The 15,708-nt window shown below is 52.3% G+C and overlaps 2 protein-coding genes across 3 annotated transcripts; both read left to right on the top strand.

Annotated features, from left to right (window-relative positions):
* Positions 1 to 1,426: 1,426 nt before the first annotated feature.
* LOC142891067 (transmembrane protein 237A-like) lies at positions 1,427 to 4,940 on the top strand. Its single transcript, XM_076030396.1, has 10 exons — positions 1,427 to 1,659; positions 2,171 to 2,275; positions 2,344 to 2,452; positions 2,533 to 2,687; positions 2,931 to 3,045; positions 3,198 to 3,389; positions 3,628 to 3,701; positions 3,857 to 3,944; positions 4,046 to 4,167; positions 4,777 to 4,940. Exons 1-10 carry the CDS (start codon positions 1,581 to 1,583, stop codon positions 4,842 to 4,844), a joined length of 1,107 nt encoding a protein of 368 aa, XP_075886511.1. The 5' UTR covers positions 1,427 to 1,580; the 3' UTR covers positions 4,845 to 4,940.
* A 396-nt stretch (positions 4,941 to 5,336) lies between these two features.
* LOC142891113 (abl interactor 2-like) lies at positions 5,337 to 15,524 on the top strand. Of its 2 annotated transcripts, XM_076030464.1 has the most exons (11): positions 5,337 to 5,629; positions 8,332 to 8,499; positions 8,610 to 8,786; positions 8,972 to 8,989; positions 9,405 to 9,514; positions 10,171 to 10,250; positions 11,892 to 12,215; positions 13,100 to 13,273; positions 13,414 to 13,494; positions 13,919 to 14,104; positions 14,192 to 15,524. In XM_076030464.1, the coding sequence occupies exons 1-11, from the start codon at positions 5,513 to 5,515 to the stop codon at positions 14,368 to 14,370; spliced, it is 1,614 nt and encodes a 537-aa protein (XP_075886579.1). In that variant the 5' UTR covers positions 5,337 to 5,512; the 3' UTR covers positions 14,371 to 15,524. The 2 variants fall into 2 exon arrangements, with proteins under 2 accessions (XP_075886579.1, XP_075886581.1); XM_076030466.1 differs by lacking the exon at positions 11,892 to 12,215 and having other exon boundaries at positions 5,338 to 5,629.
* The last annotated feature ends 184 nt before the right edge of the window (positions 15,525 to 15,708 follow it).

Genomic DNA, 15,708 nt, shown 5'->3' with positions numbered 1-15,708 from the left:
CTCCTCCTTCCCCTTCAGAGCTGTTCGACCCGCGGAGTCTCAACAGTCCCGTCCGATGTCTGGACAGACGGATTATTGGATTTAGTGTCATCCACACCAACAGCTCTGAGCTCTGGAGCATGATGTTGATAATAATACATGATTCTGCAGATTGACGCTGTTTAATAATGTTAATCATGACCATTAGAAAATAAAGTTCCATTTTTATGTGTGTGTGTGTGTGTGTGTGTGTGTGTGTGTACACGTGCGGCAAGCAGATCAAGTGACCTTTGACCCCAGTGTGGTGCAGCCTACCTGCTCACTCTGACTCACCCTAATCCACACAGTGGCTTTTTAAACTTACGAGAAAAGACTCAGACAGATTCAGTCTGAAAAGACTCAGTAAGGAAAGTTTCATCCATGAAAGACTCAGTAAGGAAAGACTCAGTAAGGAAAGTTTCATCCAGAAAAGACTCAGTAAGAAAAGACTCAGTAAGGAAAGTTTCATCCAGAAAAGACTCAGTAAGAAAAGACTCAGTAAGGAAAGTTTCATCCAGAAAAGACTTAGTTAGAAAAGACTCAGTAAGAAAAGACTCAGTAAGAACAGACTCAGTAAGGAAAGTTTCATCCAGAAAAGACTCAGTCAGAACTTCCTCAGCTGCTGCGCCATTGTGAGCTCTGTGGTGAAGCTGCACACAGAGACACAAACAACCCTGGCAGCAGGCCTCCGACCAATCAGAATTCTCCAAGCTGCCATCATGTGACATCACAGCGGCACAGCCAGTCAGACAGGAGCTCAGCCCTGATCCATCACTAAGTCCCGTTGAGCCTCCTGCTCTTGCTGCTCCTGCTGCTCCTGAGCTCACTGTGGGTTTGCTGCTGCTGCACCTCCTGGAACCTGCTGCAGCTCCGGGACTCATCCTCCTCAGAGCAGGAGACCAGGTGACCAGGAGACCAGTTGGCCAGGTGAGCGAGCTGAACTTCCTGTCCATGATGACTACTCTTCCCTTCATTTCATATTGTGTGAGCTGCTTTGTTTCTCGCTGCCTCTACCGTCTGCTACTGCAGAAGGGGTCAAAGGTAGAGCAGGAGGGTTGTCACGCCATTAGATGGCACTAGTCTGTGTCTGTCATGTTACTTTCAGTGAGCTGCCAGCAACAAGAGGAGGAGGAGGAAGAGGTCTGCAGGCATACTCTACCTTCTGTTAGTTGTTTCCATAGCCTTCCTTAGCTTCAATGCCAAGAGAGGCTGTGGAAGCAGCTAGCAGCTATGCTTAAACTCACTCTGTGTGAGTGTGTGTGTGTTCACTGGCAGGGACCTGCAGCCTCCAGGGGGCAGCACTGGGCTACCGTGTGTGTTTAGCCCTTTGTTCACAGCCTGCTGATGAAATGAACGATGCTCTGTGTGTTTCTCTCTGTGCTGGAAGGTCTTTAGCTTACTTCCCTGTCCCACTTCCTGTCCTGCTCAGGCTAATCCAATCATCTCCAGCCGGGCCTCTCTGGGTCAACGTCCACTTCCGAGCTGACCTCAATCAAAGGTCTCGGTCCAGCGTGACCTCTACGACCTCCGGCTGACCTCGTCATCCTCTTACAAAGAGCCTCATGCCGACGGCCAAGAGCAAAAGGAGGAGGCAGAGGAGGGAGGTGCAGGAGGTGCAGGAGGGGGAGGAGCAAGGAGACGGTAGGAAGAGTCAGCCTCAGTGGCTCCGCCTCCTCAACCCCCCACCCCTCCTCTTCCTCCTGAACACCTCCCTCTCATTTTCATCCTCCCACCCTCTCCCCCCCTCAGCCCCTCCCTCTCCTCCTCAGCCCCTCTCCATCCACCTCTACCTCCTTCTCTTCCTCCTCCTCCTCTCCCCCCCACATCCTTTGCTACCTCCTCCTTCCCTTCTTCCCCCGCCTCTTCCACCACCTCTACCTCCTCCTCTTTCTCCGCTACCTCCTCTCTTCCACCTCCTCCCCCTCCTTTTCCTCCTGCTCCTCCTTCACTCACTGCGCTCTCCTTCTCTTCCTCTTCCTTGTCATCCTCCTCCTCCTTATCTCCTTCTTCCTCCTCCTCCTCTCACTGCACTGTCCTCCACCTTCTCTACCTTCTCCTCCTCTTTCTCCTCCAAAACCTCCTCCTCCTCCTCATTCCCCTCCAACACCTCCACCTCCTCCTCTCACAGCACTCTCCTCCTCCTCCTACTCAGGTGTGGTGGAGGTGGAGATGGAGGAGCGGGAGCCTCTGACCCCGGAGCCCCAGGAACCTCCGGCACCAGCGAAGAAAAAGAAGAAGAAGAGAGTGCCCACTATTGGTTAGCCCCGCCCACAAACCCTCTGCCCCGACGTCAACACAGTCATGTGATGCTGTGACTTCCTCCAGAGCGAGGCGAGGATGGCGAGGTGGGCGGAGCCCCAAACGGAACAGCCGACGACCCGGCGGCGGTGGACGGCGAGGGTGCGGCAGCCAGCAGGAAGACCAAGAGGAAGAGGTGAAGAAGAACTTGCAGCGCTGCGGAGCCGCCTCAGGGGGGCTCCACCACACTCACCAGGGGTCTGTCCGTCACGGCAGGAGGACCAAGGCCACCGATGGCGGCAGCGGCGAGCTGTGCGGAGCCGACGACGATGACATCATCACCGAGGGCCAGTCGCCGCTACCCCAACACACTCAGCTGTTCTCAGCCCCACAGGGACACAGCCAGCCGGCCGGGAGGGGCTACAGCAGCAGTGAGACTCACTACCCAGCATGCACCTGTTTGTGTGTGTGTGTCCGTGTGTGTGTGTATGTGTGTGGGGTCAGGGTCTGCAGACAGACTCCACCTTCTGTTAGCTTAGCACCTTCTGTTGCTGGCCAGCTGTTTCCACAGACTCCCCTTAGCTTTAATGCTAACAAAGGATATGGAAGCAGCTTGCAGCTATGCTAAAACACACTCACTGTGTGTGTGTGTGTGTGTGTGTGTGGGTCTGCAGGACGTTTCCAAGCAGTGGATCACCTGCGACAGTCAGAGCTGATGGACGACTACAGTGACCCAAGACACCTGTGGACCACTAGGGACGTGGCCCTGCGGGTCCACAGCAGCTTCAGGTAGGACACACATACACACACACGCACACACAGTCTAACACACACACACACACACACACACACACACACACACACACACACACAGGGACATACATCAGGGGGTGGTTCACTAACTTGGAGGAGGAGGTGCTAACGTGTTAACATGGCTGCAGGGCACTGGGCCTGTTCTCCCACGGCTTCCTGGCAGGCTTCGCTGTGTGGAACACGGCAGTGGTGTACGTGCTGGCCGGAGAGCAGATGACCTCGCTGGCCAACCTGCTGCAGCAGTACTGCGCCCTGGCCTACCCCGGCCAATCACTGCTCTACCTGCTGCTGGCCATCAGCACCGTCTCCGCCTTCGACAGGTCCGTGGCCCTGTGTGTGTGTGTATGTGTGTGTGTGAGTGTGAGTGAGTCAGTGTGTGTGTGTGTGTGAGTGAGTTAGTGTGTGTCTTCAGACAGACTCTGCCTTATACCTTATACTTCACGATGAGAAAAAAACTGATGATGGTCCTGAGACTCTACCAGTTGAGAACCACTGATAGCCGCATCTCCCCTGGAGGCCTGATGGGTTCACTGTGACATGTCTGTGTGTCTCCTGCAGGGTGAACTTGGCCAAGGCCTCCATGGCCTTGAGGGGCTTCCTGACCCTTGACCCTGCAGCTCTGGCCTCCTTCTGTAAGTGAGAGACACTGACCCCAGACTAAGCCTTCTATTAGCTTAGCACCTTTTATTAGCTTTGATGCTAAGGAAGGCTTTGAAAGTAGCTACGCTGAAACTCACTGTGTGTGTGTGTGTGTGTGTGTGTGTGTGTGTGTGTGTGTGTGTTCCAGTGTACTTCATCGCCCTCATCCTGTCGCTCAGCCAGCAGATGACCAGCGACCGCATCCACCTCTACTCCACGGCCAATCAGACACTGTGGTGAGGACACGCCCCACCTGCTCCCTACAGCCTATCAGCTTGTCTCTCTCCATCTTACCCTCCTCTCTCAACCCTCCTCGCTTCATCCCACCTCCCTCCAGGCCCCCTGGCTCCGAGCAGCAGATCCTGCGGCCCTGGATCGTGGTCAACCTGGTGGTGGCGCTATTGGTGGGCGTGGCCTGGGCTGTGGTGTCCACCCGGCCCCACGTTGACTACACAGAAGGTGGGCGGAGTCCGGAGGGGGCGTGGCAGGAAGGAGGGGAGGTGGTCGATTAGAAACAGGGTGCTGTTTTTGCAGTTGCCAGGGGGTGAATGAAACCAAAGACACAGCGAATGTGTGTGTGAGCGTGTGTGTGCTGAACTTCAACTTCTGTGTGTGTTCTGTGAGCCTAGCACCTTCTAGTAGCTTAACATTTAAAGCTAAAAAGGGTCTACAAAAGCGGCCAATGGTGACACTAAAACTCACTGTGTATGTATGTTTGTGTAAGCGCGCTAAACTTCAACCTCTGTGTGTGTGTGTTAGCTTAGCACCTTCTATTAGCTGTTTCCACAGCCTTCCTTAGCTTTAATGCTATGAGTGGGTACAAAAGCGACTAATCGCAACGCTAAAACTCTCAGTGTGTGTGTGTGTATGTGTGCACACGCTAAAATTAAACTTCTGTGTGTGTGTGTGTGTGTGTGTTCTGTTAGCTTAGCACCTTGTATTAGCTTAACAATAAAGCTAAGGAAGGCTGTGAAAATGGGCTACAAAAGCAGCTAGTGGTGATGCTGAAACTCACTCTGTGTGTGTGTGTGTGTGTGTGTGTGTGTGTGTGTGTGTGTGTGTGTGCAGAGTTCCTGATGACCATGGAGGTGGACGGCTACCCGAGAGGAGACGACACTGCAGATATTCCAGCCTGAATTGTATTTCTACGTCTCTGAGTTTCATACTGATCTTTTTTTTTGCCACTGTGTTGTGTAGCGATGCCTTTTTTCCATTGGGATTTTGTAAATAAACAGTTTTGAGTCGTGAGTGCATTGTTATGGCAGCTGGTGACCATAGGATGGCGTCAGTGATCAGGTCAAGGTTTCACTGAGTAGGGAAGGATCCAGATCAAATGTTTTCCCAAGAGCAATAGAGATGTAGGAGCAGTGTTAATTAAAATATAAAATTAAAAATAATAATAATAATAATAACGATTCATAGTAAATATTATGAATCAAAATTACAAATTCATATTTAAAAAATGGTTTTCCAAACGTTATTCATGCTCTCTGAACAGATGATTGTTGGAAGAAGAAAAAATGGATGTGGCGTTCACGGTCCTACCGTCAGACGATTTCGAGGAGAAGGCACTGAAAGGACAGAACTTTATTGACAGTTTCACTTTAGAATCTTCTTCTCTGTGTTCACTGACGCGTGACCGGAAGTCGGCCGTCCCCTGCCGGGGACGCTGGCAGTCCGTCCGTCTGTCGTTACTGCGCTGCATGGCGGGAAGATTTTTTTTATTCCCGCACGGCCGTGAACGCGCCGCGGCGGCGGCGCTGGTCAGGCGGCCGTCGCTCGCTCGCTCGCTCGCTCGGTGAAGATGGCGGAGCTGCGGCTGCTGCTGGAGGAGGAGATCCCCGCCGGCCGCGGGGCTCTGCTGGACAGCTGCACCAGTCTGGAGAGGGTCGCCGAGTACTGCGAGAGCAACTATGTCCAGGTGAGAGGTCCAGGCTACGGCTCGCGACCCCGGGCAGGGACGGGCTCGGAGGGGGCGCGGCCGTGAGTGATGACAACGCCAGCTTTACCGTCAAATCGAGAAGTGGCGTCCCGGTGAAAGTGAAGTTCTGGAGACCGGAAGTTCCGCTGCCGAGGAGCAGTTCGGCAGGTCCGGAACCTTCCGCCGAATCTGCCGTTTGACGAGAGAGATGAACTTTTTTTGGAAGTGGTGTGTAGTTCTGATGCTGTGGAAGATGATGCTGCTTGCAGGTCCAGCTGTCTTTATTTCACCTGCAGAGGTCGCTGCTGAGCTCAACTCCAGGGTCCAGGGTCAACACGGTCAGGTTCAGGATTCAGGTCCGAGTCACGGTTAGGATCAGAATTCAAGTTATGGTTCCAGTCAAGTTTTACAGTTTTGGAGGCTAAGGATGTTACATGGGGTAATATTGCCTATCTCTCTCAATGTTAGCCACCCTCTTTGACGTTAGCTTCGTCTTCAATGGGAATTATTGAGACTTTTTTTTATTTTTTAGAATCTACATCACTTCCTCACAAATCTTTGATACCATTTAGCCATGACCCCAAATCCAGTTGAAACGTGCCCGAACGGTGGAGCGAAGAGATTTTTAACAAAGACTGAGGACAAAATGTTTAGAACAGTCGTGCAACATCAGCGAGCGAGTCAGGACGTTAAACAGGGTCTGGTGTGGTGGGGCCGAGATTTCGACATTGTTACACTAAAAATGGTTTTGCAGAAATGAGTGGGGGGGCCAGTTGTTGTTGGAGGTCAGAATTGTTTTCTAAAGAGTGTTTTTCATGAAAACATCCATGCTTGCGGTGCTATTTCACTGATTTGAGGTCTTTAATTCGTACAACATCCATGCCAGTCAACCTGCTGGATGCCAGTGAACTGTTCTCGAAACAGCCTCTCACACTGGGCAAAGGCTGCACAGATAGTTGGCGCAAGCGCGCATACATACACACACACACACACACACACACACACACAGCGCTACACTTCAGCACAGATGGGACTTGTTCGTGGTCGTCATAAAGCTGCTCCACCTCCAACTGCGTGTGTGTGTGTGTGTGTGTGTGTGTGTGTGTGTGCGCGTGCGTGTGTGGAAACCATGGTGACGTGTTTGGGATCCAGGAACAGCTCCTGCGGGGGAGAACCAAGCCGACCAGTCTGGTCCAACAGTTACTGAGACTTCTCACCTGGCCCGGATTCCTCGCACGCGCGCGTGTGTGTGTGTGTGTGTGTGTGTGTGTGTGTGTGTGTGTGTGTGTGTTATAAAGAGGTCAGAGGAATCAGAGCATTTAATGATTTCATGTAGATCTGATCTGATTCATGTTGGCTGAGCTCGTGAAATCAGTTGCAATGAAAAAACGTGTGTGTGTGTGTGTGTGTGTGTGTGTGTGTGTGTGTGTGTGTGTGTGTGTCTTTAGGGCAGGGAAGGCAGTGCTCCAACTAGGTCACAGATAGCAGGATGTCAGATGGGGAGAGGAGAGGAGCAGTGAGGAGGTGCTGGAGTCAGTGTGGATGAATAAATCAGTGTCGGCTGACACACACACTGTTGGTTGTCACACACTCTCACAAACACACACACACTCACACTTCCCTCTCCAGGACAAGCCCGCCCACAGGAAGGAAACCCAGTCAGGTGACGTGAGATGAGGAGGTGATGCAGGAGGTGAAGCGATGGTGGAGATACAGACATCATGGCTGTGTCTCAATTCAGGGTCTGCATCCTCCGTCGGCCGGCCGGGTCCTCCGAAGGACCCGACGGAGGACGAACCCAAACCCCGCCTCCCCGGTAACCACATGGGACGATCTCGCCTTCGGCGTATTTCCTGGTTGCTTCACCGCTGTTCCCTCCTGCTGGCCAACCCCGGAAGTGACCTTTTTATAGCATCAAGCTAACCATTGGTTCCCCATCCAAACATGACATTGGAGGTTCAAATAAGTCAAAACCCTACGGTAAAAACTTCATACTTTATGTGAAATTTGAATACTTAAATTTACATGTCGTGTCTTTGCCAGTCGATGGCACCATTTCAGCGGACTTCCCAGGATCCCAGGAGGCTTTGCAGCAGCACGTAACTGGCCTTCAAATGCAGCCCTCGAAGGATGCAGACCCTGAATTGAGACACAGCCCATGTGTAGAGAAACACTGGCGTCATGCCCCTTTGCGCCACCAGGAGGCGTCTGAGCTCAGTTAGCTCCTGCACCGGCAGACTTCCAGAAGCTGTGATTGGCTGCCCCTCCCTTTAAGTGTGTGTGTGTGTGTGTGTGTTTGTGTGTCACTGTGTTTCTTGTCAACCTCAAGCATGAATGAGTTCGTACTGACCTACATCACGCTTCAACACACACACCCACACACACATGCTTCATGTGTGTGTGTGTGTGTGTGTGTGTGTGTGTGTGTGTGTGTCTGTGTGTTTCTGCTCTGTTGCATTACATCACATTGAACTAAAACACTGACCTCAATACAGACCCTGCTGATGTCATCACCAACCCGTGAGTAAAGGGGGCGGAGTCAGCCATCCCTCACTGATGATGTCATTACCGAACAGTGACCGAAGGGGACAAAGTCAGCCGTCCCTCACGGCCAGCAGGTGGCAGACTGGCTGTCTCAGTGCAAGCTGAGCTGTGTTTGTGTGTGTGTGTGTGTGTGTGTGTGTGTGTGTGTGTACGTGCAGGCGTTGGACAAACAGCGCGCCCTGGAGGAGACCAGGCGCTACAGCACCCAGTCGCTGGCCAGCGTGGCCTACCTCATCAACAGCCTGGCACATAACCTGCTGCACACACTGCACAACCAGGACACACAACTGACACACCTGGAAGAGGCAGTGACCCACATTGCCCAGGTCAGTACACACACACACACACACACACACACAGACACACAGCAGCAGGAAGTGAAACCCCTCAGCTGCTGCCCCTGCGCTGACAGCCTGTCTGTGATTGGCTCCTCCAGGCGGTGGAGGTGCACCAGGAGAAGGTGGCGAGGAGGGAGATTGGCGTGCTGACGGCCAGCAGGAACACGTGCCGCTCGCACAAGATTGTGGCCCCGGCCAATCAGGAGCGGCCACTGCGCTACGTCAGGACGCCCATCGACTACTCCACATTGGACGACACCGGGCACGGGGTCAAGGTGGGCGGAGCCATGCCCCGAAGGCCAGAGGGGGTACTGACTGGTCACGTCGTGTGCCTGACGCGGCTCCTCCCCCTCTCTGGCTCCTCCCCCTCTGATCCTCGTGTGACTCTGCTCACTGCTGGTCTGCATGAAGACTGACCTCTCTCTCTCTCTCTCTCTGTTGCTTCCGCTGATGTGTCCAGTGGTTGTTGAGGTTCAAGGTGAGTCTGCACACACCTCACCCCTGACATCTGACCTCTGACCCCTGACACCCAACATCTCACCTCTGACCCCTGAAACCTGACATGTGACCCCTGATACCCAACATTTAACATTTGAGCACTGACCCCCAACACCTGGCATCTGACCTCCGACCCCTGAAAACCAACACCCAGCATGTGACCCCTGACCTCCGACATCAGCCAAAAACATCCTGCAGGGGGCGCCGTGTTCCTCTTATACTCTCACTCAGTCCACAAAAACTGAGCTTCATGTGTGTGTGCATGTTTGTGTGTGTGTGTGTGTGTGTGTGTGTGTGTGTGTGTGTGTGTGTGTGTGTGTGCGTGTTTCTGTGTGTGTGTGTTTGTTGTGTGTGTGTGTGTGCATGTGTGTGTGTGTATGTACGTGTGTCTTCAGGTGAACGGAGGTCAGCAGGACATGAAAGTGGGAGGCGGCCTGTCTCAGTGGTCCAACCCCCCCACACAGAGACCCCCCAGCCCTGCGAGGGGGGGGAGGGGCATCTTAGGGTAAGCGCCGCAACACACACACACACACACACACACACACACACACACACACACACACTCCATGATCCTGTGCTACTTCCTGTTTACCAGCTGTTGCCTGCTGATCAGCCGTCTGCTCCTCAGCAGGACTAGCAGTCCCACCTGAGGCCTGTGGGGGGAGGGGGGCAGAAACATATACACACACACACACGCGCGCGCGCGCGCAAACACACACACACACGCACACACAGAGTTTTTTGCATCACTGCTTCCATCACCTCCCTTAGCTTCAATGCTAAGCTACTAGCATTAAGCTAGTAGCATTTTTACTGTTGTGCTTCAGTAAAACTCCTCACTTCCTGTAGTAACATGACCTGAACCCTGCAGCGCCCCCCTGTGGCTCCTTGCGTCACTAACTCTACAGCATGACATGCTTGATTATTATCATCATCATTATTATTATTATTATTACCCGCCCCTACTGGCTTCTGATTGGGCCACCCCTCTTGTGTCCTCCCATCCCTGACCCAATCAGAAGTGAGCAGGGTCCAATCAGCAGCTCTGCTCTGCAGCCCCCATTTGCACTCTCACCTGTCGCTCAGCTGCTTCCTGCATCTTCAAGCCTGCATTTGTTCAGGTCCTAATGGTAGTGTGTGTGTGTGTGTGTGTGTGTTCAGTGGCAGCAGCAGTCGCAGCAGTAGCAGAGAGAACGTTCCCATCGCTGTGCCAACACCCTCCCCTCCCTCCAGCTTCCCAGGTCAGACGCACACACACACACACACACTCCCATTATAACCTGAATACACATGTTTAGTATGGCTGCTACCCGCTTCCATAACCTTTCGCCTTGGCCCGCTGTTTACATAGCCTCTTTAGCGTTAATGCTTCAATAGCATTAAAGCTATTAGCTCCAATGCTAATAGCTGTAATGTTATTTAAGGTGACTTATTGTATTTGATTTCGTTGTTTCACTTCACTCCACCCCCGGCCTCCTCCGTGTACGCCTCCCGCCCAGCCCACTCCGCTGTGATTGGTCATTGTGAGCCACACTTCCGCAGTTTGCTGGTGCAGGAGTTGAGAGTAAACAGCAAACTTTACGAAACCGGCACAATTTAAACACTTACCGTCGTGAAGGCTTCACTCTTTAGCAGCTGTTTAGCGGCTAATCCAGCTTCGTACGGACCCAGCGCGGGCTGGGTTACGGCCGCAAGGCGGACCGAAGGTCCCTGGGCGTTTTTTGTGCCTTCCGTGTCCCCGGAAATATATTTTACTTTGTGTACTGACCGTGTTTTTGTTTTGTATTTTTGCGAGACATTTTAATAGGGCTTAGAATGATTTCGTTTCCTACTGTTGACTTGTATCAAAACACTGTCCTAGCAGAGAAAATATGTACGCTGAAACGATCACTTCAGTCATAGAGTTGTTTATTATTAGACAAGAATATCTGCACAACTTAAGTCCACACCAAGCACAAAGCAGGAAGAGCTCTATACAACCCATGTTACCATGCTGGCAGCGTGAACATCGCTATAAGGAGTGAAACTTGCGAGTCAAAATCGCTGCCTCTTCAGTTTCGCTGCCAGCGAACACAACACACATAACAAACAGAGCACTTAAAACTAATGTTGCTTGAGGTCACAATACACTCACAGTCCTCATACATGTTTTCAAATATTGCCATGGCTGACTATTCTCTCATCGTCCACCAGCCGAGTCGAGCCCGTCTCACTCCCGTTGCCCACCGGACCGGTGTTCCATCGCATCCGCATTAGGCTGAACAAACCTCCAACATTTTCTCTGTTCGTTCCATTCTGACGGTTGGGGTCCTTGGTGCTTTGGTAGTCGCTCAGTATATTTTTATTTTATTTTATTTAAAATTTCCCTCACACCGAAAAAACATTTTCTTGGAGCAGCGCACAGCAACATGCAGTAACTTCCGGGGTATTGACGTCAACGCGATCCCAATGTTGAAAAAACTTGGTGAAACAGAGCATACAGAACCATGGCCAACAACTTGCAGGGCTCACGTCCAAACGCATGAACCTCATTATTTGATGCTTTGACATCGCTTGACACTACGTAGTATTCACCATTGTAACAGAGCTCAGAAAAGTGGAAAAGCATCATAGGTGCCCTTTAAAGCTAATAGCTTAAATAGCTTTTAAAGCTAAACACAACATTCTAGCGTAGCTGCTAGCTGCTTCCATAGCGTTTTTTAGCATTAAAGCTAAGAGGCGCTAGGAGGCGTCAATTAGCTTTAATGCTAATTTCACAGAGGGTAGATTTTGTCTGAAGAGACACAGACAGACATCCCACACCCACCTCTGTATCTCCTCCCTGCTTGCTTTAACCTGCTTCCTGATTCTTCCTTCCTTCACTTCAATTTCTCCAAATGCAGGACCTGCTCGCTCCACCCCCACTGCCCTCAGCTCCTCCCCCACCGCCCTTAGCTCCTCCCCTGCCACCTCTGACTCCACCCCCACTGTCCCTAGCTCCTCTCCCACCACCCCTGGCTCCTCCCCTCCCTCCTCCTCCACGCTGACACAACCAGACTCGTCCCTCCAGTCCCCTCAGACGCCGACCCCCTCCCCACCGCCCTCTAGTCCCGCCCCTCAAACTCACCTGCTCCAATCAGACGCTCTGCCTGCTGATGTGTCCCCGCCCCTCTCTCCCAGCCCTCCTCCCCTGTCCTCCTCCTCCTCCTCCTCACCACCTGCTGAAGGTGAGTGTCTCCCCTCCTCATATTGAGCTTCCATCCTATCACCTATGGAACGATGGCGTAGTCGAGGAGTTTCTTGAGGTTTATTTAAATCTGAAACAATATCTGAAAAAAATGCAAAACATGAAAAAAAAAACAACCTACAGCTGAGGAGCTCTGCTTTAGCTCACTGCAGCCCAACACACACTGAGCTAAGCCAGAACAGCCACCTTTTAATGGCAAGGCTCCTCCCACTGAGCCAGGTGACCACTCAATCAATCAATCAATTAACCCGAGTTACGCACTTAAATCAACAGTTTACCACTAACACAAATAATCATCAGTTTACAATATATTTTTTATCAACGAAAAACTGAGATGTCGACCCCACAGTGGCCTCATATGAACATGGAAACAAAAAACAATTGCTCAAAAAAAAAAACCAACCCGGTCACATGAGCACAAGCTGGGGAATCCTTTGCCTCTGTTTGACGGACGCAGGTAAATGTGCATGCATGCCATGTGTGCGTGAGGGGGTTACAGCATTACAGGGACCAAGTGTGCACCAGTCACACCTATCAGATTGAAGTCGGGGAGCGGAGGGGAGGGCCGGGCCTTTCTGTCAATCAACCTTCATCATCATCATTTGTCCAATCAACGTTTGATCTTTTTTCACAGGAGACAACAAGTCATCAATCGGTGCTGAAGTCAAGTGTGTGTGTGTGTCTGTCTGTGTGTGTGTGTGTGTGTGTGTCTTCAGACAGACTCTGCCTTCTGTTAGCTTAGCACCTTCTATTAGCCAGCTGTATCAACTGCCTCCCTTGGCTCTACTGCTAAGCGAAGCTGCTAGCAAGCTACGCTAACACTCACAGTGTGTGTGTGTGTGTGTGTGTGTGTGTGTGCGCCAGGTGACCTGGTCCCTCAGTTCTTCAGTATGAACCGCCCGCAGCCCCGCCAGCAGACCCCTCAGGTGGGGGGGTCCCTGCCCTACCGCCGGCCCCCCTCCGTCACTGGGCAGCCAATCACAGTGCAGCACCACCACCAGCAGCTCAACGGAGGCCCCCGCTGCAGCCAGAGCCCAGGTAGGCCACGTCCCTCCCCAGTTGGCCCAGGTCATTGATGAGTTGAGGGTTCTCAGGAGACATTGAACACTGAGACTAACGTGCGTGTGCGTGTGTGCGTGTGTGTGTGTGTGTGTGTGTGTGTGTGTGTGTGTCCGCAGCCTCGCCCCCTCCCCCCTCCCTCCTCCAGTTCTCCCCCCAGCTCCCCCTGATGGGCTTCGTGGCTCGAGTCCAGGAGTCCAGTAAGTCTTCAGCTGCTGTTCTGCCTCCTCTTTCTTCTGCTCCTCCTCCTCTCTCTCTCCTCCTCTTCTACCTCCTTCATCTCCGCCTCCTTCCTTCTTCCTCTACCTCCCACCCCCTTTCCTCAACTACCTCTTTCTCCTCCTTTTCTTCTTCTGCTCCTCCTCCTCCTCTTTCTTCTGCTCCACCTCCGTCATCTCCGCCTCCTTCGTTCTTCCTCTGCCTCCTTCCCTCCTCCTCCTCTACCTCCTTCCCTCCCCCTCCTCTAAATCCTCCCCTTCCTACTTCATCATCCTCCTACTCTTCCTCCATTTCCCACCTCCTCCTTCTATTTCTCCTGCCTCCTCCTCCCTTTTCTCCTCCCGCCGCCTACTCTTCCTCCCCCTCCTCCTCCCACCTTTCTAAGCTCTTCTTCCCGCCCTCCAGTTGCAGACACCCCTCCCCCGTCACACTCTCTCGCTGGGAGCCAATCAGAGCCTGAGGAGCCCCTGCTGTCCCCGCCCAGCCAGCAGGAGGAGCAGCAGGAGGAGCAGCAGGAGGCGGTGGTGGAGTACAGCGACCCCTACGCTGAGGAGGACCCGCCCTGGGCCCCCAGGAGCTACCTGGAGAAAGGTACACCCCCCACACCCCATTCAGGACGGCCCACTCGCCGAACACAAGGCTGACCAGGTGTGTATGTTTGCGTGCGTCGCCCCCCAGTGGTGGCCATATACGACTACAGCGCGGACAAGGAGGACGAGCTGTCCTTCCAGGAGGGCGCCATCATCTACGTGGTGAAGAAGAACGAGGACGGCTGGTTTGAGGGCGTGATGAGCGGCGCCACCACCGGGCTGTTCCCGGGAAACTACGTGGAGGCCGTCATGCACTACGACGACTGACTGACCAATCAGGGTCGAGAAGAAGGTCGACGACCTCCTGGGCTTCTGAGTTTGGAGCTACTCACTCAATCCAGCAGCCAAGATCGGCGCTGACTGCATCAGGATCCACAAGACAAGAGTGTGTGTGTGTGTGTGTGTGTGTGTGTGCAGCGGTGCCGCGCCCGGGAATCATTGGGCGATCTAGACGGCTGCACTTCTGTCAGAGAGTCAGGTCTCCACCACCTTCTATTAGCTTAGCATCAAAGCTAAGGGAGGCTATGGAAGCAGCTACACTCACTGTGTGTGTGTGTGTGTGTGTGTGTGTGTGCGTGCGCGTGCGTGTCCGCCTGCATGCCTCACACTTGAACTCTCGTGTTTTCAGATACTTTGTTGTTATTGTTCCTGAGTGTCCTCTGATCAGTGGGATGGTTTCTGTAGCCAGGTGGCGTAAGACTGTGTGTGTGTGTGTGTGTATGTGTGTGTGTGTGTGTGTGTGTTTACAGTGGACGTGTGTCCCGGGCTCTGCACCTGTTGTTCCCTTGTTGTTGTATATTGTTCATGGTGCCAAAAAAAGACACTTCTACAGGGACCCGGGCTAGCTTAGCCACGTTGGCGTGCTAACGTGCCGACTTCCTGTCGGCATTGTCGGCGTCTGTGATCTTTGTTGTGCGATTGGCCGGCAGATCGGCAGCTTTGGCCATGACAGGATGTCGGAGCCGCAGTTTACAGGATGTCTCCCCCTGCTGGCTTTCACTGGAAATAGCAGGAGAGAACAGGCGTCGTCCCGTCACACCTTTAAAGCACGATCAGTAATAATGATCACATTTGTTCTCCCACCTCATCGCCCTCAATTATTGCTACTCATCTTGAATTAATCTGAGTTAATCAGACCTTTTGTGAACTTCTATCAAAATGTTGTTTTACGACTCGATGACATTTAGTTTTGCCTCCGTTTGGACTTTTGCATGAACACGTTTGTGTTGAAGGAGCTTCTTGTGTTGTGGTGCTCTGTGTTGAAACTGGACGTGTGTTTTTTTTCCTCCTTCCTGCAGAATCCCTTTAAACAGTGTCAGAGCCTTTGACCTTTAACCTTGACCTGCTTCCAAAGAAGAAGAGAAGTGTGTTGTTAACAAATGCTGACTGGTTTTGTGATATAAAGCAGTTGTTCCACATCGTGGGTGTGTGTGTGTGTGCGTGTGTGTGTGTACATATAAACATAGAACACATTTAAAAGGGTCAACTTCACAACCTTGAATGAACTCCCTCACAGACAGCAGTGTGTCGCGAACACAAGCTAGTGTGTTGTTGTTGTTTGAACTTGAACATTATAATATTCTCATGAAGATATTTTAGGGCTGA

Source organism: Nelusetta ayraudi, unplaced genomic scaffold (assembly GCF_046127955.1).
Source record: "Nelusetta ayraudi isolate G7.1 ecotype Tasmania unplaced genomic scaffold, CSIRO-AGI_Nayr_v1 ptg000028l, whole genome shotgun sequence".
NCBI classification, from domain to species: domain Eukaryota; kingdom Metazoa; phylum Chordata; class Actinopteri; order Tetraodontiformes; family Monacanthidae; genus Nelusetta; species Nelusetta ayraudi.
The sequence above is the reverse complement of the archived record's forward strand: the minus strand, read 5'-3'. Positions and strand labels throughout refer to the sequence as shown.

Excerpts from the sequence above, each read along its gene's own strand:
- LOC142891113 (XM_076030464.1), top strand. The coding sequence starts at position 5,513 with ATGGCGGAGCTGCGGCTGCTGCTGGAGGAGGAGATCCCCGCCGGCCGC. Across the intron at positions 9,515-10,170 it reads GGGGGGAGGGGCATCTTAGG|TGGCAGCAGCAGTCGCAGCA; the intron begins GTAAGCGCCGCA and ends GTGTGTGTTCAG. Across the intron at positions 12,216-13,099 it reads CTCCTCACCACCTGCTGAAG|GTGACCTGGTCCCTCAGTTC; the intron begins GTGAGTGTCTCC and ends TGTGTGCGCCAG.
- LOC142891067 (XM_076030396.1), top strand. The coding sequence starts at position 1,581 with ATGCCGACGGCCAAGAGCAAAAGGAGGAGGCAGAGGAGGGAGGTGCAG. Across the intron at positions 1,660-2,170 it reads GGGGGAGGAGCAAGGAGACG|GTGTGGTGGAGGTGGAGATG; the intron begins GTAGGAAGAGTC and ends CCTCCTACTCAG. Across the intron at positions 4,168-4,776 it reads CCACGTTGACTACACAGAAG|AGTTCCTGATGACCATGGAG; the intron begins GTGGGCGGAGTC and ends GTGTGTGTGCAG.